The sequence below is a fragment of the Hippoglossus hippoglossus genome, chromosome 7 (assembly GCF_009819705.1).
Source record: "Hippoglossus hippoglossus isolate fHipHip1 chromosome 7, fHipHip1.pri, whole genome shotgun sequence".
NCBI lineage: Eukaryota > Metazoa > Chordata > Actinopteri > Pleuronectiformes > Pleuronectidae > Hippoglossus > Hippoglossus hippoglossus.
Window position 1 is genome coordinate 22165994 of NC_047157.1, and position 27891 is coordinate 22193884.

Below are 27891 nucleotides of genomic sequence, written 5' to 3' on the forward strand. Positions count from 1 at the left end.
AAACCGATCAAAATGGCATGAAAGTCCATACAGGCGGAATTATTATTAGGCTCTCTCTTCATATCCTCTCTGAGGAGGATGACACACAGGATCACATGATAAGGGATTAGAAACATGGAAATAGAAACGTGTCCGGATCAATTAGTTCGCTGACAGATCATGACAGGATTTCCCTCTGCCCCTATCTCTACAAAACAGAGAATAGTGACTCTGTATGTTCGCTTTATAGAAAACACTCTGTGTTTTATACTGTATCAATAAATGTTCTCATCTGTTTGTAAAGGTAAAACTAGAATGGCACATCTACCAAGGCTCAACAGTCCTCTTAAATTCAATTAAGCTGCACCGAATTTTACACACTTAAACATATCAGTCCCCTAAATATGTCTGATGATTTGTCATCATTCATCAAGATCCATGATTTATTTCCTGGGTAAAAAGTGAAAAAGTTGTAAAATGCCCCATCATACAATGTTAAATTTTGAAAACATAACTTCACAGTCAGAGGTTACTAAAGATTCAAATCTGTATAACATTAACATAACGTCAGTTGGGTTCATGTGTGACCATGTAAGTAGCATAAATAAATCGATGGAAAACACATTAATTTACGCAGGATTGAGTCAAATATGAGGTGAAGCTCACTATGATGAGGCTTTCTTAATTCAGACTAAACAAGATTAGGCAAAGACAGCTACTTGTTATCTGATGAACTAAATATTGTCTAAACCCAAGCACATACGTTTCCGCAGGAGGTGCATTTTCGGGAAATGTAGGATCAAGCATTTTTTTGCGTTTCACAAAAACTAACCACATGTCAGGCGCTGCTGCTTCGATTTTTTCCGATGCTTTTAAAACTGCATGAATCTTAACTTGCTCCTTTGTGTAATCGCTCCGTGCACATGACGTCTCTTAACAGGGCGATGAATCACACAGACCAGGTGTGTAGTTATGTCTGAAAGCTCTGACCTTCAGGCTCCAGACTATTTACGGCTGACCTGATTACTGTTTACATGGCTGCTCCTGTCTCACTCAAGTCTCTAATGAATGGTGCTGTTGTTAAATGCACCAATGATGGACATTCGGTTACACCCACCACAAACTGACAGGACAAAAATATGTTTGATAAATGGGAGGACACATCTTTCTATAGCAAGCCTGGGGGCCGTGTTAGAATATCAGGCAGTGGAGTCGTCTGTGGAGTCTGTTTTTAAATAGAACAGCTGCGTCACTGTTCACAGTTACAAACAGTAGCCTTTGTTTACAGATGAAAGCTCGGCCTGGCCCAATACCTGCCTGGCTCACGATATCTGCTGACAACAGGGACAGTGATAATCTTAGCTTAGAAGTGTCAAGGCCACGTTATCCTCGCACGATTAAAATGATTCACTTACACAAGATGCAGCCATCACTGTTACTTCCTCTACTAAAACAAACCTGCTAACATGCCCACTTTATTCACCACATCGCTAATAATGTGGGGTGTTTGTCAAATGCAGGATTGTCTGCATTATGGTGTAAAGTCAGTAGTTAGCGTAAATGTTGAGAAAGTAGAGATTTTCCTGCTGAAAACAGCTGCCAGCTGCATGTGGCTGAAAACAAAACTAATCAAGCAGCCAGAGTGAACAGAAACAGTCAGAGCCGACCGCTAAATGAGCTGAAACACACTGTAAAGCTCAACATTACACCAAAGGAAAACTGAATTATTGAAACAAGATTCCAAAAGAAGTCTGATAATAAACGCAATAAAACGTGCAGGGTTCCTCTGTCATGTGATCGTATAAAGCCCGTGTATCTTCTCCTGTTTGTCTGGTGGGAAGCACTCAGGACTGGGAGCCTCCTTCCCCAAAAACCTTAGTATTGAACGTCCTGAGGATGAGACTTTTTCTAGCAGTCCCACCTACTGCAGCTTTAATATTAATTGAGCAAACTTTACTTCAATTTTTTTTAGCATTTATTGCTTTCCATGAATACCATGATACAAGCTCAAGCATTCAACTTCCAGCCATTATCAGTTTTTTACAAAAGCAGTGGACACAAGTATTACAAGTCTACAAAATTGATTTACAGATGTGTACTGTAGAAATCCTTGCTATCAAAAGGGACAGCTGTACAGCGAAGTTATGACAGAAAGTGTAAACGTACCGTGGGTTCGTGTGTTTGATGCAGAGATGGCTGCCAAACCTTGAATTTATCTAACCAAACTGGTGACTACTGGCAATATGGTGTGTTAACGTTGGCCTCATTCAGTAGCAAAGATAAACTGTGATGTTTTCAAAGGGGTTAATCCAAACTAATGTAACATACTTTGATTAAGTAACATTTTATGGTATGTGCTTCAAAGCGAACAGACATCTGTGAAGTTTTGCTTTGCATTCGTGATGGCAGGTTTCCATGTTCACTTGGAGAGAGACACATTGATCAGAGACAAACAACGATGCTTGAATACAACTCAAACTGTCAGACGCCTCCTCCTGGAAATACATGCCAGATGAATTATGAAATTAGGGGAATACATTAGTTATCAAGATTAAATTAAAATGCTCAGATATAAAAAAAAAAGAAATCAGGAAAAAAAGATTAGAAAAACTTGTAATCAACAGTTAAAAAGCAGTCTCCATATTCTTTACATCATTTCCTTCTAGTTTAATGACCTGGCGATGTTTGAGCAGGTGAAACTGAAGAGGACAAAAGATCCTTCAGGGAGGAATCTCCAGGTCACATCGCTCCTGAAGTATAATGGTCCACAGTGCTACAGATATACCATTGGTGTGGTATCATACAGTGTAAAACAACAAAAGTCAGTTGGCAGACTGGGTTTCAGGCTAGTCGTGTTGTTCCCCGGGCTCTACTGCAGTGTCTGTGCTGTATGAATTGTCAGCATCGCCCTCTGTTGACAAGTCAGGTGAACTACTAGAAGAAGAAGGGACCTCCTTGTCGCTGGCCGGGTCCTCTCCATCACAGACGCCGCTGCTACTCTCCTCATTGTCCTGTTCACAGCTTGTGCTCTCCTCCGATGGAGCGGGCGGCTCAGGTTCGTCCACGGCGCTTTCATCCTCCTCAGTATGAACATCTCCTGTCTCGGATGAGCTTACTTCCCTTTCAGTGGTTTCTGTCCTTGTGCTGCTGGGCTCTGAGGAACAAAGTGGGAAAAATATGCTGTTATATTCTGAAAATGATCTGTGGGTTTTATATAATCATTTTATGAATTTTTTTAATTTGAAGCCGAATGTGTGAGTTGAAACGTCAGTGTTAGGTAATGAGGGTAACATTTTATTCTGATAAAGCTGCATATTTTGATGTGGTAGGACAATATTACTGTAAAAGATTTCTGAAGCAATTAAAGAGTTAAAGATAAACTTAAACATCAAAGTTGGTGTAAATCTGGATTTACCGTTGACAAAAGCAAGTTTTAATTTATACATAAGAGTTGGATTTCACCACTGCACCACTTTCGTTCACGTTGTGATCAGGATCCACACATGTGATGACACTAAAGATGCAGTGAACCCTTAACTCTACTGAAAAGGACACCACCATTGTACAAACACTGTGTTTACAATCTGATGTGCATATAAATTGGGACAATTTCAGTGAACAGATGCTCTGTATCTGATGGGATATCTCTGTGTCTGCTCTAGCCCCAATTTGTAGTTAAATCTTTTGATATGTTGCCTCTGTCATAACCTAAGAGCCAAAGGCTTTGGTAAAACCTATAATAGCACGTAGTGACCGTCATCAATTATGTTTGTACATCATGAAGGCTCTTAAGCACAGAGTCCAGAGTAAGCCCCTTTATCCACATTTATGCAATTCCCAGGGACAAGACCGCAAAGACACTCAAGTTCTTTAAAGAGCAAAGTTCAACAGTTCTTGGAAAGTGATAAAAAACATAACCTGCAGAAGACTTCGCCACAGGGCTTTTCAAAAATAAGAATAAACACTAGTTTGTTTCATCCAAGCCAAAACCCATAAGCCTCAGTCTGACTTGTTTTATTACATAAATGTAACACTGCTATAAAACTGTACAACAGTGTTATTATGCTGTCTTAACACTTTTACAAACACTAAATTACAAAATAGTTGTCTATCCATTAACACACAGCACATATCCACAGTTTTGCTGCTGTTAAGTTGTATTAATTAACATGTACAATAACTGTAGATAAACCAAAGTGTGCATGAGTTCAAACTTACCCTGATCACAAGTTGTGTCACAAGACGTTCCACTTTGGTTGTCTTGACCTCTAGAGACTTCTGAAGATTCTGGCATCTCTGACAAGTTCTCTGACTCTTGAAGACACGATGACTCTTTCTTTTCATTTTGTGTTTCCTCCTCTTCCTTTTCATCAAACTTGAGCCTCTTGACCTCTTGCTTGTCATCATCAGAATCCTCCTCCTCCTCCTCCTCAGGATGTTTGTTTTTTGTCCCGCTGTTCGGTGTTATTTCAGCTTCTGATAGTGAGGGATCACTGCAGCAATGACAGAAATGTAAGAAATCGGTTCATCACAGTCAAACTAATGTGACGTAAAAAAGTGCCACGTTTGTTATCGTTAGTTTCAATTACCTCATGTGGTGATCCTCCACCTCCTCTGTGGTTGGCTCTGGCTCTTTGCCCACTGGACAGTCAGGAAGCCCATTGGTGGAGAGCGAAGTTGACAATGACAACCTTGGTCTGTTGAGTGGTTTTGGCGTGGCTGGTCCATTTACATTTCGACTGCAAGAAAAGACAAAGACCATTTCGTTTAAAAGTCATAGCACCCGATCAGCAACACTACTAAGAGTCAAATTAACAGGGAAGACTGATCTGTCGTCAATATAGTCTGGTTGTCTGTTGGTTATCTGCTCTAAATTAAAACAACTTTTCAATAATATGTATGTGGCAAGTTTAAATTTGTGGAAGTCAATCCCTGACCAGTATGTTGCTCCTACCTGTCTGAATATAGAGTCGAGTTCCCAGGAAACATTACTCCGTTCATTCTGTTTACACTGGACGCCCCATTTTTCCTACAAAAGTACAAAGGCACAAAAACAACAGGCTGTTAAGTTTAACTTTGTGTGATTACATAAGCAAGTTTCAAGGGAGCTGCAAATGTGCATCAGTAGCAGGAATACTGTGATCATCAGTGTACTTACTCGGACGTGGGATACACACAGCTGACCACCCGTACATTCTGTAACACATGAACAGCAATTTATAAATCAGTAATCATAAGTATAGCTTATCTTGAGTGAATACGCATTGTATTAATGTCTGTGGACTTATACACAAGGTAGTGTGGTGTAATACTCACCTTTTCCAAACCCCTGAGAAACTTGTCTGTTCCTGTGTAGTTCCTATTGGGGTCCATCAGCAGTTCACACAGACGCTGGATGGTGAATGGGACTCTAGAATATTTAGCAAGGAATATATTTGGGATTAGAGACACACAGCCATCTCACAGCCAGGTACAACACTGTTGGGAGAAATGCCAAAGCTGGAAGCATTAGAGCAAAGAGAGGGAAAAAAAACTGTCTGGACTGACGTATACCACTTGGTCATATCTGGCATTGAGATGTGTCTTGTGTGGTCGGATCACAAGTGGACAGCTCTAAGAAAAGGTGTGAATACACCCAGGATACTTGAGGTGGCATTGAGATCCAGTTCCTCGGACAACATTCAGAGGAGGTCTGGGCCACATCGATTTTCACCTTCACTAATGTGTCCTCGGCCACAATGAAGGAACGCCTAGTCAAGTGGCATCCTCTGTGTAAGTACATTTACATATCAGTTCATAGTTACCCATACTATTCAGTTGGTTGTCATATCATGTAAGCTGGCCTTGTCCACAATGTCTGAAATATATGGACAAGCCCATAGACATATTTTACAAGTGTGTCAAACATCTGAGGCCATTTGGTTTGACTGGAACACACCAAGAACAGACTACAGAAAACTACTAGAACTAATGCTGAGAGAGAGTATCGACACTGAAGCTAAGATTTTACTGCTTTTTAAAATGACATTTTAAGTAGATGTAGAAGAAAAAAACACTATCCTAGACAATAATGAATTAAATAAACCACAGAAAAGTTCAGATGTGATTTTGATTTCGTAATATATTAATATTAATTCATTTAATTCACTAAATATCTCTTTGTGGCCACATTTCAATTCAGCTGATAACAACACTAATAATGAAAGGGACAGGCGTTGCATTCATGTACTTGAGCTTTCTTATCATGTAATTTTGTACATGAACTTGTGATTTGTTAGTAATTTGAAAAGTGGCTTATTCTAAGCTTTACTCACCCATTGTAACCATCCACTATTTTTAAGATCCTCGTCTTCATCTCTTCAAAGGGCACGTGCTCGACATTGGGATTATGTGAGACTCTCTGTTCTGGCATTGAAGCGTGGAAGTCATCCATGACTTTTTCCAACTTAAACATGAAGTACTGTTTTAACTGGGGCCATAGGATCCTAGAAGGTATTGGAAATGCAAGTCTGCATGTCAGCGACACAAAAGAATAAAAAGTCTTGGAACACATCTTTGACAAGAAACAAGTTCAGCAAGGAGATTTCAGTCAGACTCAGTCAGTGAGTTGTCACTTACAGTGGCTGTCCTGTCTTGGCGACATGACACAGGAACTGCTCTAGTACAGGACAGGTCTCCATTTTTGCTTTCTTCTCAAAATCTGCAAATACAAATACCCACGTGAAAAAACTGGAAAATTTGGTACACATAGCACACTAATCTGACATGAACCTTGAACACACATGTTCAACCCTGTATAGTGTAAAACTACTTTTGGTACAGTAAGTGCATTAGCAATTATTAAGTCATTAGGTGCCAATTATCAGCCATATAAAGTTAAATGTGCTCAACAGTGAAAGCACTAAGACACAGATAAGTGGCAAAATAACTGATGTAGGAATTTACCAACTATGTAGATAGATAGATAGAAGTACTGACACTTCAGGTCTGATACTGCAAAATGAAAAATCAGGCTGTCAAAAAGCCTCCTGCAGGACAACCCACTCAAAAACAATCCTGCTTTCAGTTTATAGATACACAGTAAAACATCTCCTGATAGTCAGCTATTGACAGTGACTCTGAAGAAATGTCCTTAATAGAATAGGGGAATATACCACGTAACTGATAATGGCAACGGGGTCAAAAATGTATTGACCCTTACATTGCATTTTTTGTCAGAGCTTTCCAGCTGAACATAACAATTCCAATTGATATACTTAATCAATTAACGCGACCTGGATCCATGTATGGATTAGTGAACAGGCCTTTGGGACTCGGACCCTGAGGCCTCAGGGTTCAGGGGGTTTCAGGACCTGAGCCTCCGTAAGAAGTGACTGGTCACATCTCTTGTTTTTTTTTAAAGTTCTCAGAGCTCAGTTAAAAGACTAGAGTCATGGAACGACTTTGAAAACACACCAAACTACCACAGCAACAGTAACCATAACAATGGCCACCATTGGTCATTAGGAGCCAATGAGCTTCACTGGCAAAAGTTTTAACTTCTATCATGCAGGAAACTCAAATTCAATTCAACACCTTATTAGACTTTCTGAGGGAACTGAAGTCAATGTTTTTTAATAACAACACTTCTAATTAACATGGCTACAACATAAGTCAATTCAGACTTTTAAAATTTAATTTAATATAAGTTCAAATCTTTTAAAGCCCCTAGTGGGGGGGGACATGCAGACGACCTGTCAAACACCAAATGTCAGTCAACAACATGGAAAGTTACACTGAAAGTTAGCAAGTTAGCATGTTTGTGGTGTCGTTACCCAGCAACCTGTTTACATAACCGCGTCCGTGTAAGAACGAGAATGCATTAGTTTGTATTTAAAATATAAAATATGACCGAGTTACATCTTTTAGAAGATGTTATCTCTGTGCCAGCTAAACATTCGGCCAGGCAGAATGACACCAGTGTGCCTCTTCTAACCCGACACTCGGTGCTGCTAAGCTAAGCTACGTAGTTAGCAAAAGACCTTCCAGATGTTTTAACGCCAAAACAAACGCAGAACACGTTCGCTAACCACGACCCGCTCGCGTGGATACGTGTTAACATCACCTTGAAACGCTTCCAGCAACGCGTCGACGTCCATTTCTGTGTCCAGTCCCCCTGGCAGGAAGTACTAGCTAGCTAGCAGTAGCAGCGGGTAGCTAGCTAGCTAACGAGCAGGGCTAGCGGCTACTGCGCACGCGCGCCGTTACGTATGCACACTTGCGGAAGATGCGTTTAAATCCGAAAGCAACAACAACAACAGCAACAGCAAAAACTCGCAACCAGGACGGAAGTGGCCCGAATGGAGGTGTTGGATGTTGTCACGGTTCATAACAAGCAGCTCGGTTGAAGTGAGCGTGCAGGTCGGAGGGTCGCGGGGCTGTCAGCGGGCGGCAGCACTTTCTCCCCCCGTTGTTGTGACGGCGCAAACCGGGTGAAGCGACCAATGAGTCAGCAGCTGATCTGGGTTCACTTTACCTAACCAGCCCACGTATTGGAAAAGCGGTGGGACGCATCTCCACTGAGAGGTTCCGCTTCGTTTTTGTTTTGTTTATCTCTACCGAGTGGTTCGTGGGTTTTTACTTCCAAGAGGGGCGACGCAAAAACAATGGCAGTTCCCGTAGCTGCGTTGCCGCCGCTGAGCGCCGCGTCCGGCCCGGGTCTCCTGGAGCACAACATCCACATCAGCGACATGGATCTCGGCAGGATTTCGAGCGACAGCGACATCGACAACCTGCCGCTACACTCGCCCTGGACCTTCTGGCTCGACAGGTAACAACAACACCGCTCTCTCTTCCTCCATCTTCCAGGCAAGTGGACCGTACCTTTTTTTTCTAATGAGAACAAAGACAGCAGAGGATCCGGGCCTGAGGTTAAAGAAGCAGCTGTTACCCGGATAAATAGTGTTTAATGGGTGTTTTAACAGAGACTCGGGCTATTGTCTGTCGTAATAACACGTGGATAAAATAATAGAAGTGCTTGTTATTGGATTTGATTTCAGCTTTTCAGCCTGCTTGTTTTTCCCATGACCTACATACCCCAGTCCTTCACTTAGGAGGATCTTAAAATACACACAAGCACGTAATTATGACCAACTGGCTCCCACATAATAACTCAACTTGATTTCACACAAGGTCATTTTCAGTTCTTCAGCCTTGACTTGTATTAAAGCAGCACAGGCTGCACTTGTTGATTCACTGCTCATGTGCCTGTTCTCATCTGAATCATTATTTTCAAACCCGCCATTATTACAAACACAGCTCCCAATTTAGCATTGGGATTGACACAGCAGAATTGAACAGATGTGACAGTTAGCACGAGTGTCATCAACCAGAAGCTGCTGTTCAAATGGGGTCAGTGTTGTTTACTGTTTACTGGCTTATTTGTCATCTGATCCCCCCCACCCCACCCCCCAAAAACACCTGCCTGCTCATGGGCCTCTGACCTGAAACATGTCTGGTCAGAGTTTGTGAGATCTTCACAAGCTTGTAAATAAGAAATGATTCAAATAATCATTAGAATCTGATTAAATCTCTGTGTCTGTCAACTTGATTGTCAATTCTGCCACATGTACGGGACATAGACAGGATTGAAGTGCTGTTTCTCTCTGATCCCCTGGTGTAAACATATAAGTAGACAGAACATATAAGTACGCATAATAAGTACTCAAAACATAGTACAAGGCTCAACATTAGTATACACATAGTATGCAGTCATACACATGGTGGGATGAGAGTAGTGCAAACCTGGAATAGTGCAAAAATGGATTTAGAGCCTGTTTCTCTTTGTTGTCAGGTCTCAACCAGGTACAACCGCTGCGGAGTGTGAATCAAACTTGAAGAAAATCTACACCGTGGAGACGGTCCAGGTGAGATGCTTTTCAAAACACGGACACAGAGCTGGTACATGGTGTCACACGCAGGAGTTGCTACTACGTTTCAGTGGCAAATGTCTTTATTTATGGACAAATCAAGATTGTGTGCTGAGATGTTTATCTTCACACGGCTGAGTTGTTGTTTGTTTACCTCTCAAATGCACCGAGGCCAAACCAACATGGTGTCAGGAGCCTTAAATAAAACACTCTTATCAGGGGACACTGAATGCTTTGTGTTTCACCGATGACTTGAAAACAATCCCAGTGTGGAGAATTTAGTGGACGCACTCACACTGATAGCCCCCCTATATAGTGTGCATACAAGTCCTTCACATTTTACAATATATTCAGCCTGATTCTTTTTAAGCTTGTTTTACCTCAGTTGTCTTGGTGTCCAATGTTCTGCCAACACGATAAATGAATCACAAGCCATTAAACGTGTTAGGTCAGGGCACCTTCTTGTGGTTAAGAGCAATGAGGAAAATACCTTGTGGCTTGATATATGAACGTGCACTCCCAGTGCCAGTAAATGACTCAATATAATGCTCTGCTTCCCTGTTCACCTTGGCTCTGGAGTAGAACTTCTGGAGAGTTTACAACAACATACCCGGTGTCTCCAGCTTACCACTGAGATGTAGCTATCATCTGATGAGAGGTGAAAGGAAACCACTCTGGTGAGTTTGGCTTAAAGATTAATGAATAGTTGTTCATGTTCAGGCATAAAATACCTGATCTTACCTGCCGGTTTGCACACAGGGAAGAAGAAAGCAACGCTAAAGGGGGTGTTTGGAAAATGAAAGTACCCAAAGAGAGCACTGTAAGTGATGTATAATATTTATTATTTACTATTTGTGGATCAGTTCTTGATGCTGTAATGACTCTAACAAAATTTGTCCTCATATTTTCAGTCTTCTGTATGGAAGGAGTTGCTGCTGGCTACCATTGGAGAACAGTTCAGTGATTATTGTTCCTCGGGTAAGTTTCTTCACCGCTCAAGTTCCAGCAAATACAATATTGCTGTTTTTTCTTATTAAAATGGCAAATATTCAGTATTATATCTGAACAATACTGTAGTTCTGAGATACATTAAGCTCACACTCTATTGCTGTACTTGCAGATGATGAAGTAGTTGGCGTCAGCGTCAGTATGAGAGACAGAGAAGACATCGTTCAGGTCTGGAATGGAAACGCTTCTTGTGCTACTGATTCAAACGTCTTAGGAAGGATCTACGAGCTTCTTCCACAAATACCTTTCAAAGCAGTGTTTTACAAACGTGAGTATTTTCTTTGAAAGTTAACCATTATGTCTCACGTTCTTTTTAATGGATTGATAACAACACTATCAAATGTAACATCATTGTTCTTGTTTCCTTATATTTCAGCACATGAGCAACACCACGCTTTTGAAGGAGGTCGATCAAGACATTAGCACATTTTGTAAGTCCGAACCCTCCAGACACACAGTATTTTTCCTTGCTTATGAGCGTGTTTTTCAACTGTGATGCGTTGGCAAATTTTTGACGCTGTTGAGTTCATAGTTGCTTAATGTATCATCTTAATTACCTCAAATGGAGCCCATGAATTATGAAGCTCAGTCGATGCAGTTTCCCATCTTCTGAGCACTACTGTCATTCATAACGATATCCCAAATAACCTTTATTTTAGCTAGAGGCAAAAACTATTTTAGCTTCATTTTATCAATGGTAGTTTTTGTATGTTTTTATACCGCAGGGTTTTGCAAAAAACCTTCACGAAAACAGCAGATCATGCACGGTCAGATTTTTTAGATGTATTAAACAATATCATCGACCTACACAGCTGGAGAGCCCCTGTCCCCGCCCCCAGCCACCGTTTTAGACCTTTTTTACTTTATACTTATTGTGTGTTTTTTAAAGGAAACATAAACTTTAAGAGCATTTGTTTGACCTTCGTTTGGACAGCCATGGAAATCTGAGTGGAGATTTCGAGTGCTGCTTTAAGCTGTTCACTCTTATGCGACCAGTGTGTCATAGGGCGGTGAAATACATTTTCAGCCTAGATGATGTTAATACGAATACTCAGTTTCCTTCTCTTCGTGGGTCTGGAACTTGCACATGTGTAGGTCTAAAACTGTGGCTGACATGACTCACGCATACGTAGGTCTGAAACAGTGGGGGACAGAGCCTCTCCGGCTGAATATGTTTCTGAGTCTTAGTATTAAAGCATGTTTTGTGCAGTTTCCTGAGCACAGACAAAGCCAGGTCTCCAATATATATAATTTTTTGGGGATCTATAAGCAGAGTTCCACAAAGCAAAGCTTTACCTTAACAATACATTACAAAGCTTTTGTAGTCGGCTCTCTTCTCTGTTTTGTATGTCACAGCCAAAATACTGTCGCCCTAACGAGAGAACATAAATATTTAGTTTGCTGTATTGCTAATATATGAACAGAAAATTTCACATTCTTTTTTGTATTATTTTCTTCTTTAGGTAATGAGTTATTAGTAGAATATGTTCTTGTCAAGTTTCAAATGACCTCAGTACACAAACTATCAAGAGTAGATGCTGAGAAATATATGCAATCATTTCTATTCTGTAGAATATGTGGCAAATTTGCTGTGTTGTGGTTGTCCCGAATAAAGCACTTTGTTTCTTACTGTAAATGTATATGACATCAGAGAGTCCCTCCGAGATTATATGGAGCTGTGACACCTGAGACCAAATACGCTTTGGCTTTGTGTCAACTTTTTCTGATGAAGTGTAAAACTGTTTTTTTTTTTTGTCATGAGTTATGATTTGTTTGCTTTTAGTACTAATTAAGAAATGTGGACTTTTTGTTTGTATTCATATGACCTGTGTTAAAACCTACCCTTTGGAAAGCAGATAACAACAAATAATCACACGACTCAGAGAGATCTGTCACAGGGGCACAGAAATAAAGATGTTGCTCTTTTGTGGGTATTTTAATGAGTTTGTACAATTTGTTGAAGTCATGCAATCAGTGAAGCAGGGTCAGATCTGTGTGAAACATGTAATCAGATGGTTTCTGCTGCTGCTGCTCCCAAACTATTTCACGGTGTCTCAAATCCATAGCTTTTAAGTTTCTTTTCTGTGTTCTTACATGTAATAGGTTGTATTTGTGTTAATGAAATTAAGGAAGTTGAAGCATTGTACAACTCACCAAAGGCGCCTTTCCTGTGTGTTTAGGTGTTACTGTATGAGTGACAGAGTGAGAATGTGTATTGTAGGCTGCAAAGAACAGAGCAGAATTTCTTTAGTGGTTGTAAAATAAAAAAGAAATACAGAGACATTTTTAGGGTTAATCTCTACAGAGATATGGAGTTTGCATTGAATTGCTGCTTTGATTCATCAATCAAATCAAATATTTAATTATTTAAAATGCTGGTGTCTCAATTCTAGTCATTTCACCAAGTTAGTTCTCACAGCACTGACTTTGCCAAGCTTACTTTTGTCATCTCTGTATTTTCCCTTTTTCATGTAATGATTTTTTAAACACATGCAGTACATAAGTACACACAAGAGAATTAACAACACTGTTCCCCTGCACATATACAGACCTTGTAACTGATTGTTGATCTTAGACGGTGCCTTGTGTTTACCAGCAGTTCAGAATGTTAATGTCACCTGTGTTCGGCATGTTGAACTTTTATCATGTCTCTGTTAACTTTTACATGTGTTTGAAAAATAAAGTCACTGAAAGTTCTACATGTTGCTGTTTTGAATAGTTGCATAAGGAATATATCAATACTGGGGGGGGGGGGGGGTCTCAGTCTCACAGTCCAAAACATGTTTGTTTTGGACTGTGAGACCCATGTTTCTCTAGAAACTATGGCCAGGTCAGACGAGTTCGTTCAGTATCTCTGCTTTCAAACAAAAGATCTTGTAATTATCAAGGCATTGCATGACCATGATAATAACATTGTCCATACTGAGCCTTTGAAAAACCTTGATTTCATATAGAATCAAGTCAGCAGGAAGCCAATGCTTCATGACAACCAGCAAGAAAATACCTCCCTCGTGTGGCTGCCTACAAGAATTAACACTAAAAATAAGAATACAGCCTTTCAGTAAAAAGTATTGGATCAATACAAGGATTTCATTTGCCTACATTTAACTATAATTATTGATCATATGTAGGTAAGAAGATACGTAGTTTTTTCTCTCTTATCTTGTTTGTTTTTCAGCGACCGGGTTTGCAGCTTCCATCATTTTACCAAAAATGTAGATTTCAATATTTTGGCCCTAGTTGCTTGTTATTGTATTAAAAAAAAAAGTATTTATACACTAAACAAGCCTATTTTGTTCCCCACTTAAGAGAAGACCATATGCACCCCAAGATATACATGATAACTCCTCTTCTGCAGGCTGGTGATGTCCCTGTTTACACAACTTTTTATAATGTATTTTACTGTGGCTTCACTTGCTGCTTACTCAGCTGCTTCAGTAAAAAATAATCGAATGATGTGATAAAGCTTAATAAAACAATATAATAATAAGTCAATCGAATACTTTCACTTTAAAACTTTATCTGTATCTGACGTTGTACGGTGAAGTTAAATTTAAATATTTCAGCCCAGAAACATCAGCAAAATGGTACAAAAACATTTTGAGATTAAATGTGCCCTTGAAAACGTTTATCCTGTGACCAGTTACGCACAAAGGGCCCTTGTAAACAGGAAGCAGATTGTCTACTCTGCAGTTGGTAGACAAGTAACAAAAAATACCACGAACAAGCAACATCAATGGTGAAAAGTTTAAGAGCAGTTTTCACACATGACTGTCAGACAATGTGCACATAATTGGGTCGAATGCCCAAGAGAAGCGACGCCCATGTTTAGATGTAGAGTGTACAAACTGTACTTGTAGGGTCTGTACAGTCAGTGATACAGGGAGACATTGCACCTCTATTGCACAACTTGACACTGGACTGTGAAGCCGCACTGTGGCTGTGCACTGCAAGATTCAACTTCATGGGCAATGTCAATGTAAACATATAATTATTGTTATTAGGTGCCCATCATTTCTTTTGCCAAACATACATTAGATTTACATTACATTAACATACAAATGGGTTGCTAAATGTTTAACAATCCTCATGGATATGAGACTTAAAGGGATTGTTCACCTAAAAACAAAACAGTCAACAAAACACTTCTAGACGTTCAGGGGTAAACAGCATTGCAGCCAAATCCAATAAAACATTCAAATTTGACTCAAAACTACGTCATTTACACCGTGTTTTTAGCCTAAATGTCCTCTGATATCCTCCTCCTAGTTACTGCTGATCTCGCTGATCCTGTCTCACGAGAACAATTCGCGATAGCTACAGTTACTGCAGCAGTAAGTAGGAGGACAACAGCGAAACATTTAGGCTAAAAACAGGGTGTAAATCATCTTGTTTCAAATGTCGGGACTTACGGACACTTGGATGACACCACAGGAGCAGTATGGAGGCTTTTTATGTTTCATTTCTGTTGTTGTTTTATTTCTAAAGAAGTGGTCGGTGGTTACTTCAATTGTATTGCATTGTAGTGGTGAGTAGAGAATGACTGAATTTTCATTTTTGGGTGAACTATCCCTATAATGTTTTAATAGAATTTCCTGAGCTGAAACATATGTAGCATTAGGGAATATGAATATAACATTCAGGATTTTATGTTTTTATGTATTTAAATATATATATATATAACATATGGTGTTGAATTAAGTAAAGTTATCTTAATATCTTGAGGTGAAGGAGAAGCTGTGTAGATGATGGATGGATGAATCATAACTAATCGTATAATAAACTGCTCCTATACAACACCACCGTCTTTTTACCTAAAAATCCAAAAGACGCCCCAAAACGTCTCGACGATCTCAAACAGTCCCGCGTGTCGCCATGACGTCACCTCTGTTTACTTTTACCCAGGCCACGCCCTCTGCTAGCAACTTGTGGCTAGCTCGGCTACAGGGAAGCAGCAGCTGCGCGGTTCCGCTCCTTCAGACACCGACACGAGTCCGACACTGTCCGTCCACTCCCCAACTCCGGTGAGTAAACTCCGGTCCGACACCGGGCCCGCTCCCACCGGACGACCAGTAACCACACCGCCGCGTTCATGGTGGTTTTATTTAACGTGTCTATTATCGGGTTCCCCCCCCGTACCCAAGCTAGGCGTCGGGGGGGCTGCTAGCTTTTGTTGTGCTGTTGACGTAGACGCTCCCGCATCGCATCGCTTCGTCGGAAAAACAAAAACTGCTTTTGCGTCGGTTTCATTGAAAGAGCGCGACGAGGTGGAAGCTGTGTCATGTGTGCGTGGTGTTAACGTGTTAAACTCCTACAACACGCCGCTAACACGTCAAGCTAAAGGCTGCAGTGGGGGGTTTAAACGGATGTCGAGTCCATTCAATTTTTTTTCGCGTTCGGGGCTAACTCGACGTTTCTGTAGCGAGCGAAGCTAGCGATGCCCTCCACGTTATAACGCGGAGTCTGGATACGTTCACGTTCGCGGTGTTTCCCCGGTGAGGTGCGTGCTGGTTTGCTCATGGGCTTCAGGGTAGTCGAGGCTAAGCTGCCTCACGACAACACAAAACCCACATCCTCAGACATGATCCGAGTTTAACACGTGATTCAACTCTCAACAATATGAAATGTACGCGAGATGAGGAGCTTTTTTATTATTTTATTTTGATGAAGACAGCCTGAAACCTGGGTCGAGTAATTGGTTTGTAATTCAAGACAAACTCGGTGTGAAGGGAACCAGATCGAGACAGGGGGAAAGTTACGTGATTTAAAAATGTGAAATCAAAGCTAAAAGAGTATTGAGCTTCTAGAGTATTAAATATACTGTTCTATATCATATAATACACTAGTTATACTATATTACAATATGTCTTTATTTTGTATTTATTGAATCATTTGCTTTGTTAATTAATGTCTTGTGAAAGACTGGGCAGATTATATAAGATTATTCTTCCTTCTGCCCCTTTTCATTCAAGATGTGAGATTTTGTGTTTGCGTTTAAATAGTTTTGTTTGGTCGATCAATGAAATGTTAGAAAATGTTAATATTCATATATTTTCCTTCTTTCCTCTTTTCGGCTTTTGTGTGTGTGTGTAACTAAGTGAATAGTTTATTGTGGTTACTAGATTTTTTTTTTTTTACGGTGAATGATTTCACTTCTCTTCCGGATGTATTTCCTTGAGTTTAGATTTGTTTTTACTAGTGGTGCATGTGTAAAATCACGTGTTTGGAAAAAAAAAAAGTCTGCGTTTAATGGGGGAGGTGGTGTTTGTTTGCTCTTTCGGAAAAGGTCCCTTCGCAGTGCTTCCCTCATTTCCTCTCCATTCTTTGAAAAGTGGTGGCCCCCGCTGCTAGAGAGTTGCTCGTGGTGAGAATACTTTAAAAACAGTACAAAAAAACATTTCATTCATCATGAGCGTATTATTCAGCCCATTCCTTCGACAGGTGCACTGCAACACGACTGTCCAATTATCATAATCCCACAGTAGATAATATCTGATTTCGCTCGCAGTGGAACCGAGGCGGGATGAGCCCAGTGTTCAGCCGGGCTCTTACAAACCAAATCACCGCCGGCATCTTCAAAAATGCCCACAGGAAACACTGCCCTTTGTCTTCGCATCTAATCCTCATCCTGAAAGCAAAAGTAAACAGTGGAAAAGCTCACCAACAACCGCCTGTTTGGATTAGATAGGTTGTAGTTTCAGAAGAACCGGAACTCAGTTTTAACCGTATAAGTCATAACTTGTCTTTGAATGTCACATCGCTGCAGCTGGAGGAGTTAATGGCTACCATGTTGTTTTCACAGATTACTGAACGTTATATCATCTGTATTTGGTTTGTTACTAACTGTTAGTGGAGCGTTGGTTGTGACTTTATCTGAGTGTATACAGTAATGCTCAGTCTTATCGTCTGTCAGATGCAGCCTAAATGTTGACGTTGACTCTCAGTGGTGCCTCAGTGACTGATCGATTTAACAGATTGATTTCAGTTTGTAAATCTGACAGTAGGGTAACTCTCAAAAGTAAAGATGTTGTCACTGAGTCTATGTGGTCAGTTTAACTCAGGCTTTGTGTGTTGGTTTCCATCTGTGCACATTATTTGTTTTCCCACTTTGTTTACCTTTTATTTATGCTGCTTAGCTTTCAGTCTCAAACGCTCTCAACCTGTATACATAATAGTCTACTTGTGCATTGTACTACCTGCCACGGCCGTTTATTGCACCACCTGGTTAATGGTAAATTGTTCCAGAAGGAAGATATGTTTGCACATAAACACAGACCCAGGGCCCCTGTGTTTACAGTAGTCATGGCAGCACTCAGTTATTCAACAAATAGACCTGTGCTTGTTCCTCTCCCACTTGTAGAGGAGAATGTTTGTCTTGGTGGGTAGGGTGATAACCGCGCAGTTCTTAACTTTTAGTGCTACGGTCTGTTCCATACAGCACAGTTACTCTCACATAGTGAATAACTGCATTATTAGATCATTACGGCGACTTTAGAATTCTGTCCTCGGGGTATGGTGCTTGTAATTACTTGTTAAGTGATAGTTTTGTCAGAAAGTCACGCTGTATTGTGTTTGTGTTCTTCCTGGATTTCCTCATATTGTTCTGCTCTATCCAGCTGTTTTTCATTTACACGCGTTTCCTTTTTTCTCAGGTCAGTGAAGTCCAGATGCATGAGTCTGGGTCAGAACCAACAAGCCACACCATTCCAGCAAGTCAGACAGAGAACGAGAGTCGTACTGAGAATGAGAGTCGACTGAGCAGCAGCCTGTCTCCTCCTCCAGAGGCACCAAGGGTCAGTCTCCTAGTTGCAGCTTTCTCACTCACCAGCCTTGGTTTCAAACATTTTTATTCACAAAATAAGAAATGAATTTAATGTTGAGTCTTTGCATATTCCACAAAAACATATCATCGCGTATAATGTGTAATTCAACATGAAATTAATCTGCAACACTTTTGATGGTTTATACATTTTTTGGGTCATTCTCCAAACAAGATGCCAAACATTTCCTGTTTGCAGCATTTCAATTGTGCAAATTTGCTGATTTCCTATTTGCAGTTGAACTGTTGGTCCAAAACAATCTTAGGAAGACTCAGTCGTGGGCTCGAAAATTAAAATGGGCACTTTTGTCTTTTTTCCTGGGACACACATTAAGCCATTCGACACTAACAGCTTCTCAGTTGTGAGGATTTGCTGGTTAAGTGAATGTTTTTCGGGTTTTCATTTGTTTTTGTTGGATAAAATAAGCAATTATACAATGTCACTGTGGTTTGGTATTGGCTAAATGATTAATCGGATTGATTGGCTCATTCGCAGATTATACATTTTTTGTGGCAGCCTTGAAATTATTCTGTTCAGAAAAGCCACTTTTACCACTGTGCACTTTCTTTATTACAGCACCATACTGCTTTATAGGGGCATGTGTAAATATTTGTTCACAATGCTACGTAAGTGTTGCTTCTAACACATCTGCTCTGACTTCCCTTTAGTGTGAATCACAATTAGATATGCTACATTTGATTTTATACTCAGCCGGTCTTGTCTCCAAACACCATATATTTTCAGTCTCTTCAAACATAAGATTTAGAAGGTGATACTGAACCAAGGGCAGACAGCTTACTGATGTTTGAGAATTTAAGCCCCCTTAGTTGTTTTTCTGCGTGTCAAGGTATCGCTGAACCTCTCAGTTCGTCTGTCTCGATTTCTCTGAAGCTCAGTGTTTCCTATTTATGCTGGAGGGGACCACAGGAGTGGGGGGAGGTTGCACTGAGGTTTGGAGGGGGAGGCAGAGCACTAACTCCTGCTGGGCAGAGCGATCTGCATTTTATTCTTAAATTTGTTTACACCCTTGTCATGTGGGTTAGAGGGGCTCTGTTAGAATGCAAGGCAGCACACTATTGCTGAGAAGCCATATATATATCATTTTAAGGCAGACTTGTGAATGTAGATTGTCATGTTTGTCCAAGTCGGTCTATCATGATCAGGTTTAAACATTTTGCTTCTGTAAAATATCTATGTTGTTGCTAGATTTAATATCTTAATATCTTATCTTATTAAAGATAACAAGTATAACTGCTTTTGCAAATTGTCCCTCTCTTTTGACTCAGGCCACACCCATCAGGCCACATTAGCAAGTATTAAATCTCATAAGAAGGAACATATTGTGTTTGTTTTTCAGCCAGTTTTCAGTGTTTCTATTTGCTGTCAGTCATCTCAGAGTTCACAAGACCAGTCTTGCGGGAACAGATCTGTGTTTACACTCAGTTGCTCGCTGGTATGACTTTCAACAAAAACAACAACAGAAGATGTTTGGACTTGCTGGCTGCCATGGCAACGGGGATTAGGCAAAGGCTGTTGTTGTGTTGATGGTGTCCACAGAAAAATAGAGGGGCCAACTGGCTCTGTCTGTGGGAGAGACCTATTTTCAATGCTTTGGTGGCCACCTCTGCAGCATTGAATTTCACAAGAAAGGACAAACCAGGAGGCAGTCGTCTGTTATTGTTAGCCCAGAGCCTGTGTGAAATTCACTGTCAGTTTGTTTACCCGTTTCAAAACAAGCCCCAGCCTCAGAAAGAAATGTTTGTTTGTGGATCAGGCCTTAATTAAAATACGAATCTCAAGTTCTGTTTTCGTAAACAGGCCCTGTATGCTTTTTTATTCATTATTTATATCTCTGTGCAATTTTGATTACTCTGTTTATGTTTACAGTAAACATCCCTTGAGCTGTGAGGCTTGACAGTGAGGGGGGGGAGGGTGTGGTAATTGCTGCATTCCGAGCAGAGGAGGATGTTGTTGTTGTTTTTGTGGCACTGGTTGTTGTTTTGCTGGAGCTCTAATTCCCCTAAGCCACCCAGAGTTGTTGTTGTTGTTGATGTTTATTTCATTTTTAGCTGAAAAATTGCAGTCAGGCTCATTTTTGCTCGACTGACCAGTGAAGTGGAACAGATAAATAAGCAGAACTCTGAGTTTATAGTGGTATAAATCATTTTCTGAAGTAGGGCAAGAGGGATAGGAGTAGAGCTACAATGATTTTTTTGATTAATCAATTAGTTGAACTTTATTGATAGAGGGAAAATAATGTAAGTCATTTATAGATGTACAAATGCATTTGAAGATGTAAGAAGTTATGGCAGATATCAACTATTTAATTATTTTAATGAAATTGTATACACAAATCAAATCAGGAAAGTTAGGGAAATTAAAATCATGTGTTGACAATTACTGCAAATGTATGTTTGTAGTTGTTGTTTAGCTGTTTTTAGCTATTTTTCATTTGCATTTTTATATGAATACAGTGTATTAAACACCCATGTAAACCACCTTCGTACCCCACCTACTACCATATTGTGATATTTATGAGGCTGGGTCCTTAAGAGCTTCTCTCCTCTATATCAGAGCATATGGGCTGACATTGCAGTTCAGTGTGAGAACAGACTCTGTAGTGAGAGAGCTCTTTTAAGGTCCAAGTCCTTATTTAATAATATAAATCCCTGTTAGAAATTGTGTTAAATGTACAGATATGACCATGGAATCCGTTAACAGCTGAAATGTGGCTGTTTTTTCATAATCCCCCGCCATGATTGAAGAGAGATGGTCTCTCATTTACGTGTAAATGCACTGATTGTTTTTCCGGGGATGGAACACATATGCTCACATCCAGGACAGCCTACATATGTTGCATTTTTGGTCACTGGGGTGTTTGTGTCACAGAAGTTGCATCCACAGTGTTTTCCTCCTCTTCTGTGGTAAAGATTCTAATTCACTCTTCTATTCTGCTATGCTTTTTTTGGGGGGGATGATGCAGGTTCCCGTGTCATTGTCGGTGATGACCCCACCAGCAGAGGCGCCACAGCAGCTTCAGCAGACCCCACAGCAACAGATCCTCAGTCCTCAGCAGCTCCAAGCTCTGCTCCAGCAGCAGAAAGCACTCATGTTACACCAGGTAATGTATTTTTCATAAAAGTCGTGTGTGTATTTTAGTTCACGCTGGTTTTAATGCCACTAAACGGACATTTTCACCCAATATTTCTGCAGCAACAAATTCAGGAGGTCTTCAAGAACCAGCAAGAGCAGCTAAATATGCAGTTGCTGCAACAGAAGAATGCTGGGATTGTTAGCCAAGAGGTAACATTAATTCATTACAGCATTGTTTTGATCACTTCATGAATATTTGATCATTATATAAATATTTAGTATGCAACAATGCTAATCAATTCCTACTGAGTCCTTCTCAGCTCAGTTGCACTAAAGGTTAATGGATGGAATTCTTTAGACAGCAAATACTGTAATTATTATCATCAGGGTTAGGGTTAGTATCTTTTCCTCTCCTCTCCTGCTTTGAGTTTATTCTTCTAAGATGCGTCATGTTGCTCTGTTCCACCTCCAACACCTGCAGCCTCACGTACTTTAGTGCACACTCAAGTCCCAGCAATGAACTTACGTAGTTTTTGTCCATTTAGATGAAAATGGAATTTTATAATAAACTGAATAAACAGTGAGCTAGTTTTCTTCTCTAAATAGCATCGTAAGCTCATTGATTGACGGCCCCTGACAAAGGCACATTTTCAAACCTACAACACATGTCCAGTGTGATGTTTAATGGCTCAGTACATGTTCTGTTATCTCATCAAGCTATGTTTGATATGGAAAACAGAAATGGAAGTTCCCTCTGTCGTTTCTCCTGTCACAGCTCACAGCTCAGCAGATCGCCATCCAGCAGCAGCTCCTTCAAATGCAGCAGCAACATCTCCTCAACCTGCAGAGGCAAGGCCTGCTGTCTGTCCTTCCCACCAGCCCCTGCACAGCTCCAGGTAATCTGTCCTAAAGCTGTTTTTACTTTCAGGTTCAATGGTTGTAGGGTCTTGTTTGTCTTCAGCTCACTTAAAGTAAACACTGCAAATGTGAACGTGCCGTTTCAGGCTCTGAGAATGGTAGCATCCTGTCTCCTAGTGGAGACACCAGAGAGTCCTCCGGTCATCAATCTACCTCCAATGGTCATCACAGTCTCCTGAAGAGAAGAGAAAGGTGCTTTAACGTATACATAGAAAATGTATCTGTCAATTTACCTTTATTTCATGTATAAACTGATGAAGCCCTGTCAGCTTCATCATGGTCGACTATTTTATTTGTTGCAGTGGGACAATGGATGAAAACACACAAAATAGCCATCCTCTGTATGGAAATGGAATGTGCAAATGGCCAGGCTGTGAGACGGTGTTCGGAGACTTTCAGGCTTTTCTCAAGTGAGTAGTCAAACATTGCTTATTCACATCTGTCTGGACGTGCATTGACACGAATGAAGTATATATATATATATATATAAGGAAGAAATGCACATACAGAGTGACAAATTAAAGGAAAACCCTAAAAAGGGAGATTCAAGATGACATAGGGCACAAGGGTTCGCTGAATGGTTCAATGAGTATGAAAATGGTTTGAATCATATGCTATGAACTTAGTTGTCACCAGATCTAAACCCTATTGAAAACCAATGGGAGATTTTGGGCTGATGTGTCAGACAGCGCTCTGTGCAAGTTGTCCTGGCAGCTGCTGGTGGTTTAACACCCTACTGGGACACTTTATGTTGGTTTTCCTTTAATTTGTCACCTCTGTGTATGTTCGTGTATTTTGCACATAGGGTTTAATTATCACATTGGAGCTATAAAAAAAAAATTTAAATCGTGAATACGTTTCTTCCTATCTACTGGTACCACAGCTGCACAGTGGTTTCCCTAAAGCATGTCATGATTTTAAACCTTTTCTGCAGACATTTGAACAATGAACATATACTGGATGACAAGAGTACAGCACAGTGTCGTGTCCAGATGCAAGTGGTTCAGCAGCTGGAATTGCAGGTATAAATTTGATTTATTTTCTTCAAGCTAATCCTTTGATGTTTCTTTTTTTAACTCAAACAAGTGGGACAATTAACAGCAATTCACTTTTATAAATGGAAGTATCCAGTCCTTTTCTATTAACTACTGAAAAATAAGTTTTCTAAAAAACTCCAGGGAAAGTGAATGTTTCCTAAATGTGTTTTCACACCAGCCGTGGAAGCAGAAGTGATGTCTTGAGATAATTGCACTTCTCAGGATGCCAGAAACAAACTCATTCCAACACTGAATGTCATTTCATCATTAAACACAAGCCGTGAATTCACTGACTCTCAACTTCTATTTCGGTCCTCTCATCTCACACAGTTGAAGAAGGACAAAGAGCGACTGCAAGCTATGATGGCTCATCTCAAGTCCTCTGAACCCAAACCCGCAGTGCAGCCTGTAAGTACCTGTCACGACTGTTTCCTTCAATTAAGATAAATATTGTTTTGCTCGCACTTAAAGTGACGTTTTCCTGACTCGGCTACTTTGTGTTTTCAGGTGAATCTCTTGTCTAACGTGTCCTTCTCCCAGGCAACATTGCCCAAAGGCCTTCCTCATATGAGCCTGTCTCAGAGCGCCACGGCTCCATCCACACCCCTGACGCCACTCTCTGAATCCCCTTCAGTCCTCACTCCTAATAGCATGTTCACTGGGACCCCTGTACGGAGGCGGTACAGCCGCTCAGTGAGCCAAGGTAACGGTGAGATCACGACTAACAACTTTCAAAAATACATTTTAATCGCTGGTATGAACTGAAACATGATTTTGGTGAGATGCACATACATGTTAATTTCATTTTCTCTTTTAGAATTATTTTAATCTAATTAAATATTAGTTTCTTTCATAATTGGAAATGGTTCTTCTATGTTTCCAGTCCATTCTGTCTGTGCATATGTATAAACAATGCTTGTAAATGTTTTTCCACAGATATAATTGATAACAAGGAGTTCTACTTGAGCACAGAAGTTAGACCTCCATTCACATATGCCTCTCTCATAAGACAGGTAACGTTTACCTTCCTCATTCAGCACAGTCACAATGAATTAATTCACATTTGTGGCAGATCCACATGTTTTATCGTTTCCAGTAAATCTTACACGCTCTTCATCTCTTTCAGGCAATATACGAATCACCCCGGAACCAGCTGACGTTAAATGAAATCTACAACTGGTTCACAAGAAACTTTGCATATTTCAGGCGCAACGCAGCTACTTGGAAGGTACGAACCTGTGAAATGTCCTTGGATATGAAAATGTGACACAGGAAAAGTGTTGTTGTGTTTCAATGCAACTAGGTTGATGCTAATTTAGTACTTCAGATGTGCACTGCTCCTAATTTAATTCCTTTCCTTCATCATCTTCTAGAACGCCGTCAGACACAATCTCAGCCTCCATAAATGCTTTGTACGTTTGGAGAACGTGAAGGGAGCCGTGTGGACGGTAGATGAAATTGAGTTCCACAGAAGGCGGCCCCAGAAGACGGCTGGTAGCGGGTACGTGGACGTGTTTTCAGATAGAAGTCACTCTCCTGGCAGTATTTCACCTCGTAGTCGAGTCTCGGAATAGTTCGGGCGAAGCAATGTGTGAAACATGATTTTGTGCGAAAACAAAATAGAGCCACCTCCTGTGTGTTTGCTGTTTGCACAAACCTGCAAGTCACACTTAGACTTTGACACAACTGTGACCTCCCCCCTTGATGCACCGCTATCAGTCGATCATTGAAAATATCATGTGATGATTTTGTTTTCTCATGCCTTAGTTACAAGACTCAAAACACTTACCTCGTGTGGATTTCAAACAAACAGACCTGGAATCCCTGCGTCACAGTGTACACAGCCATTTGAGGGCGGCAGTAAACGGTGCACTTAATAATATTGTTGTTGTTGAAACAATGCGAAACTGGAAAGATGACTTGAACATTGGCCAGTGTGATGAGAACTGCCTAAATGACCGAAACCACCTTTGAGAAAAAACTATTTTACTTTTTAGTTTGGCTAACATGAAGGAGGTGGGTTTATGACTTATACCGCAGCCAGCCACCAGGGGGGAATCAAGATGATTAGACTTCCCCTCTGTGGAGCTGTCATGTCTTTGTATACAGTCTGTGTACCAGCTCTGAAGTATGATGTGGCTGTTATCTCAGGTGTCAACACATAGACCTAACTTGTTATATTGTGTTTGTGCACTAACAGATCTCTGCTGAAGAACTCTCAGAGCCGTCAGAGCTTAGCTCATCAGGTAAGAGCACATCTCTTTTTATCACGTTTGATTATAAATCAATATAAATGAAGGTGAAAAAATGGCTCCAGCTACATATGAAAACTGAGGGTGTTGCTGTTTCTTTTCAGAGCGGCGGTCTAGACAACTCTCACTACAGTTCAGCCTCCATGGGCAGCATCCCACTGCACTCCCTGCCTCATGTGCTCCAGGAGCAGATGAATGGAGCCCTGGCTAATGGATCAGGATATCACAGTGACAGCAGTGCCACACAGTCCCCCCCACAAGCTTTGTAAGTGTCACCTCCAGCTCTGCAGTGTATTTGACCCCGTTCAGACCTGGTGTTCACATCCATCCTGACTGATCAGATCACAAGTGGTCAACGCTAAGTTCAGGATCGAACGAACAAAACCGCATCCTCAATCCTTCCTGAGATCTGATCACTGACCACAGTCGGAGGTGGTCAGAGACGCATGCAGCCACATACTTTCTGCAGTGTGAAGTTACGCTAATGCCTCCTGGGTCACAGCTGACATCCTCTGACTTCCTGCAGTTTCCCAATGTATCAAACATATATTTACGCCACAACCACATGACCACCTCATAATGTCTGATACTTAAATTGGTAAAATCCTTCAAAGCACAGCTAGACCAGATTCATTCCACCTCTCCTGACTCTCTGCATGTAGAGCAGGAGAAGTGAGATCCAATCACAAGTGCCACAGGAGACACATGCAGGACACATTTAATTGTCAGGTGTGAACAGACGCTGTCCACTTGCGATCAGGTCTCTCAGGACGGATGTTAACACCAGGTCTGAACTGGGCCTTTGACTAAATTATGGTTTAATATGCATATATATGATCACAAATCCTGATTGTGTGTGTGTTTTCTTTTTTTATGGAACCAGCATTAAAGAGGAGCAGGAGGATGAGGAGATATGTGACCATTATCCCTACGAATCTCCGGAGAGCACGGACGAGCACGGCCACAGCCCCGAGATGAACCAGGAAGAAGACAGCAGCAGCAGCCTCGTGAGGCACAACCTCCATCTGGATCGCATGCCTTCCCTCTGACCGCGAGGGCCGAGTCCTCCGCTGCAAGTTCTCACTCACCGCCTGTGTGACTTTGTATTCCAAAAAAAACAAAAAACAGCTTCATCTACATAACCAAACCACTCTGTTCTTTGGGACTTTTTTCCCCCGTATATAGATATATAAATCTATATATATCTGCCTTTCTTATTTTCGTTCTCAATCTAGTTCTTAATTCTTTCTGTACAGTAGAGTGATATCACACAAATTGTCTTTTCATGATTTTTTTCTTATTTTATATATATCTGTACACAAAAGGACCACGAAGAGCAGAGAAGCCAAAGCAAAGGGAACATCGATAATTAGCACTTCAACCATGAAAAGAAATCTCCCCTCCTCGTAGCTACTTTAATGCTGAGCAGGGGGCCACACTACCTGATTTTTATTTTAGTAGTCACAATATTTAAAATGTAGAGGAAGTAAAGAAAATGCTCACTGCCAACGTGATCTGATATATTTGTATTTAAAGTATAATCGATTGATCAAAAGAATACGTAACTCCTCTATGCTTGTTGGTTTTTCTTAACCCCTTCCATGAACATTGTTAAAAATTAGCTCTGACGGAGCTTGTAAAAGTAGATTCTATAGATTTACCATCATTGTAAACCGATGCATCTCTATGAATAATAAATTCATCATGATAAATGTGAACTTGTGTGTCTTTTTATCTACATTTACGATTGTAGTCAGTAATGAAGTTGTGGTCTGTTGATGTTTGTTTCTTTACCTGATAGCAGCCCCACTTCTCTCTGTCAACGGTAATGACTTCTTAATGGAAGGTAATGGAACAAAGCAAATGTTCCGTGTGG

The 27891-nt window shown here is 40.7% G+C and overlaps 3 protein-coding genes across 9 annotated transcripts; 2 read left to right on the forward strand and 1 right to left on the reverse strand.

Moving 5' to 3' along the window:
- Window positions 1-1942: 1942 nt before the first annotated feature.
- LOC117764417 (serine/threonine-protein phosphatase 4 regulatory subunit 2-like) lies at window positions 1943-18545 on the reverse strand. 4 transcript variants are annotated; one of them, XM_034590180.1, is made up of 10 exons: window positions 18531-18545; window positions 14321-14324; window positions 6598-6679; window positions 6294-6464; window positions 5296-5389; window positions 5138-5175; window positions 4934-5008; window positions 4569-4718; window positions 4198-4472; window positions 1943-3133 (listed from the first exon to the last, which is right to left on the reverse strand). In XM_034590180.1, the coding sequence occupies exons 3-10, from the start codon at window positions 6657-6659 to the stop codon at window positions 2826-2828; spliced, it is 1173 nt and encodes a 390-aa protein (XP_034446071.1). In that variant the 5' UTR covers window positions 6660-6679; window positions 14321-14324; window positions 18531-18545; the 3' UTR covers window positions 1943-2825. The 4 variants fall into 4 exon arrangements, with proteins under 4 accessions (XP_034446071.1, XP_034446068.1, XP_034446069.1 ...); XM_034590177.1 differs by lacking the exons at window positions 14321-14324; window positions 18531-18545 and adding an exon at window positions 8084-8222; XM_034590178.1 differs by lacking the exons at window positions 14321-14324; window positions 18531-18545 and adding an exon at window positions 7284-7684.
- On the forward strand, window positions 8181-13594 carry LOC117764419 (eukaryotic translation initiation factor 4E type 3-like). The gene is made up of 7 exons (XM_034590183.1): window positions 8181-8788; window positions 9812-9884; window positions 10470-10564; window positions 10647-10707; window positions 10799-10865; window positions 11008-11163; window positions 11272-13594. Exons 1-7 carry the CDS (start codon window positions 8625-8627, stop codon window positions 11316-11318), a joined length of 663 nt encoding a protein of 220 aa, XP_034446074.1. The 5' UTR covers window positions 8181-8624; the 3' UTR covers window positions 11319-13594.
- Window positions 15808-27733, forward strand: LOC117764413 (forkhead box protein P1-B-like). 4 transcript variants are annotated; one of them, XM_034590160.1, is made up of 16 exons: window positions 15808-15919; window positions 18548-18688; window positions 21699-21836; window positions 21929-22018; window positions 22584-22704; window positions 22813-22918; window positions 23029-23136; window positions 23661-23748; window positions 24094-24171; window positions 24271-24472; window positions 24700-24776; window positions 24890-24991; window positions 25137-25264; window positions 25964-26009; window positions 26120-26280; window positions 26899-27733. In XM_034590160.1, the coding sequence occupies exons 2-16, from the start codon at window positions 18563-18565 to the stop codon at window positions 27062-27064; spliced, it is 1737 nt and encodes a 578-aa protein (XP_034446051.1). In that variant the 5' UTR covers window positions 15808-15919; window positions 18548-18562; the 3' UTR covers window positions 27065-27733. The 4 variants fall into 4 exon arrangements, with proteins under 4 accessions (XP_034446051.1, XP_034446049.1, XP_034446050.1 ...); XM_034590158.1 differs by lacking the exon at window positions 15808-15919 and adding an exon at window positions 18247-18273; XM_034590159.1 differs by lacking the exon at window positions 15808-15919 and adding an exon at window positions 18247-18273 and having other exon boundaries at window positions 24271-24466.
- Window positions 27734-27891: the final 158 nt, after the last annotated feature.

What these genes read in the sequence shown, in the direction of transcription:
- LOC117764419 (XM_034590183.1), top strand. Translation starts at nt 8,625, where the DNA reads ATGGCAGTTCCCGTAGCTGCGTTGCCGCCGCTGAGCGCCGCGTCCGGC. An exon ending in TGGACCTTCTGGCTCGACAG is followed by an intron (nt 8,789 to 9,811) that starts GTAACAACAACA and finishes CTTTGTTGTCAG; the next exon opens with GTCTCAACCAGGTACAACCG. An exon ending in CAGTGATTATTGTTCCTCGG is followed by an intron (nt 10,866 to 11,007) that starts GTAAGTTTCTTC and finishes CTGTACTTGCAG; the next exon opens with ATGATGAAGTAGTTGGCGTC.
- LOC117764413 (XM_034590158.1), top strand. An exon ending in TTCAGCAGCTGGAATTGCAG is followed by an intron (nt 23,749 to 24,093) that starts GTATAAATTTGA and finishes CATCTCACACAG; the next exon opens with TTGAAGAAGGACAAAGAGCG. An exon ending in ATGCCTCTCTCATAAGACAG is followed by an intron (nt 24,777 to 24,889) that starts GTAACGTTTACC and finishes CATCTCTTTCAG; the next exon opens with GCAATATACGAATCACCCCG.
- LOC117764417 (XM_034590177.1), bottom strand. Translation starts at nt 8,117, where the DNA reads ATGGACGTCGACGCGTTGCTGGAAGCGTTTCAAG. An exon ending in GCCAAGACAGGACAGCCACT is followed by an intron (nt 6,465 to 6,597) that starts GTAAGTGACAAC and finishes AATACCTTCTAG; the next exon opens with GATCCTATGGCCCCAGTTAA. An exon ending in GTGGAGGATCACCACATGAG is followed by an intron (nt 4,473 to 4,568) that starts GTAATTGAAACT and finishes TCATTGCTGCAG; the next exon opens with TGATCCCTCACTATCAGAAG.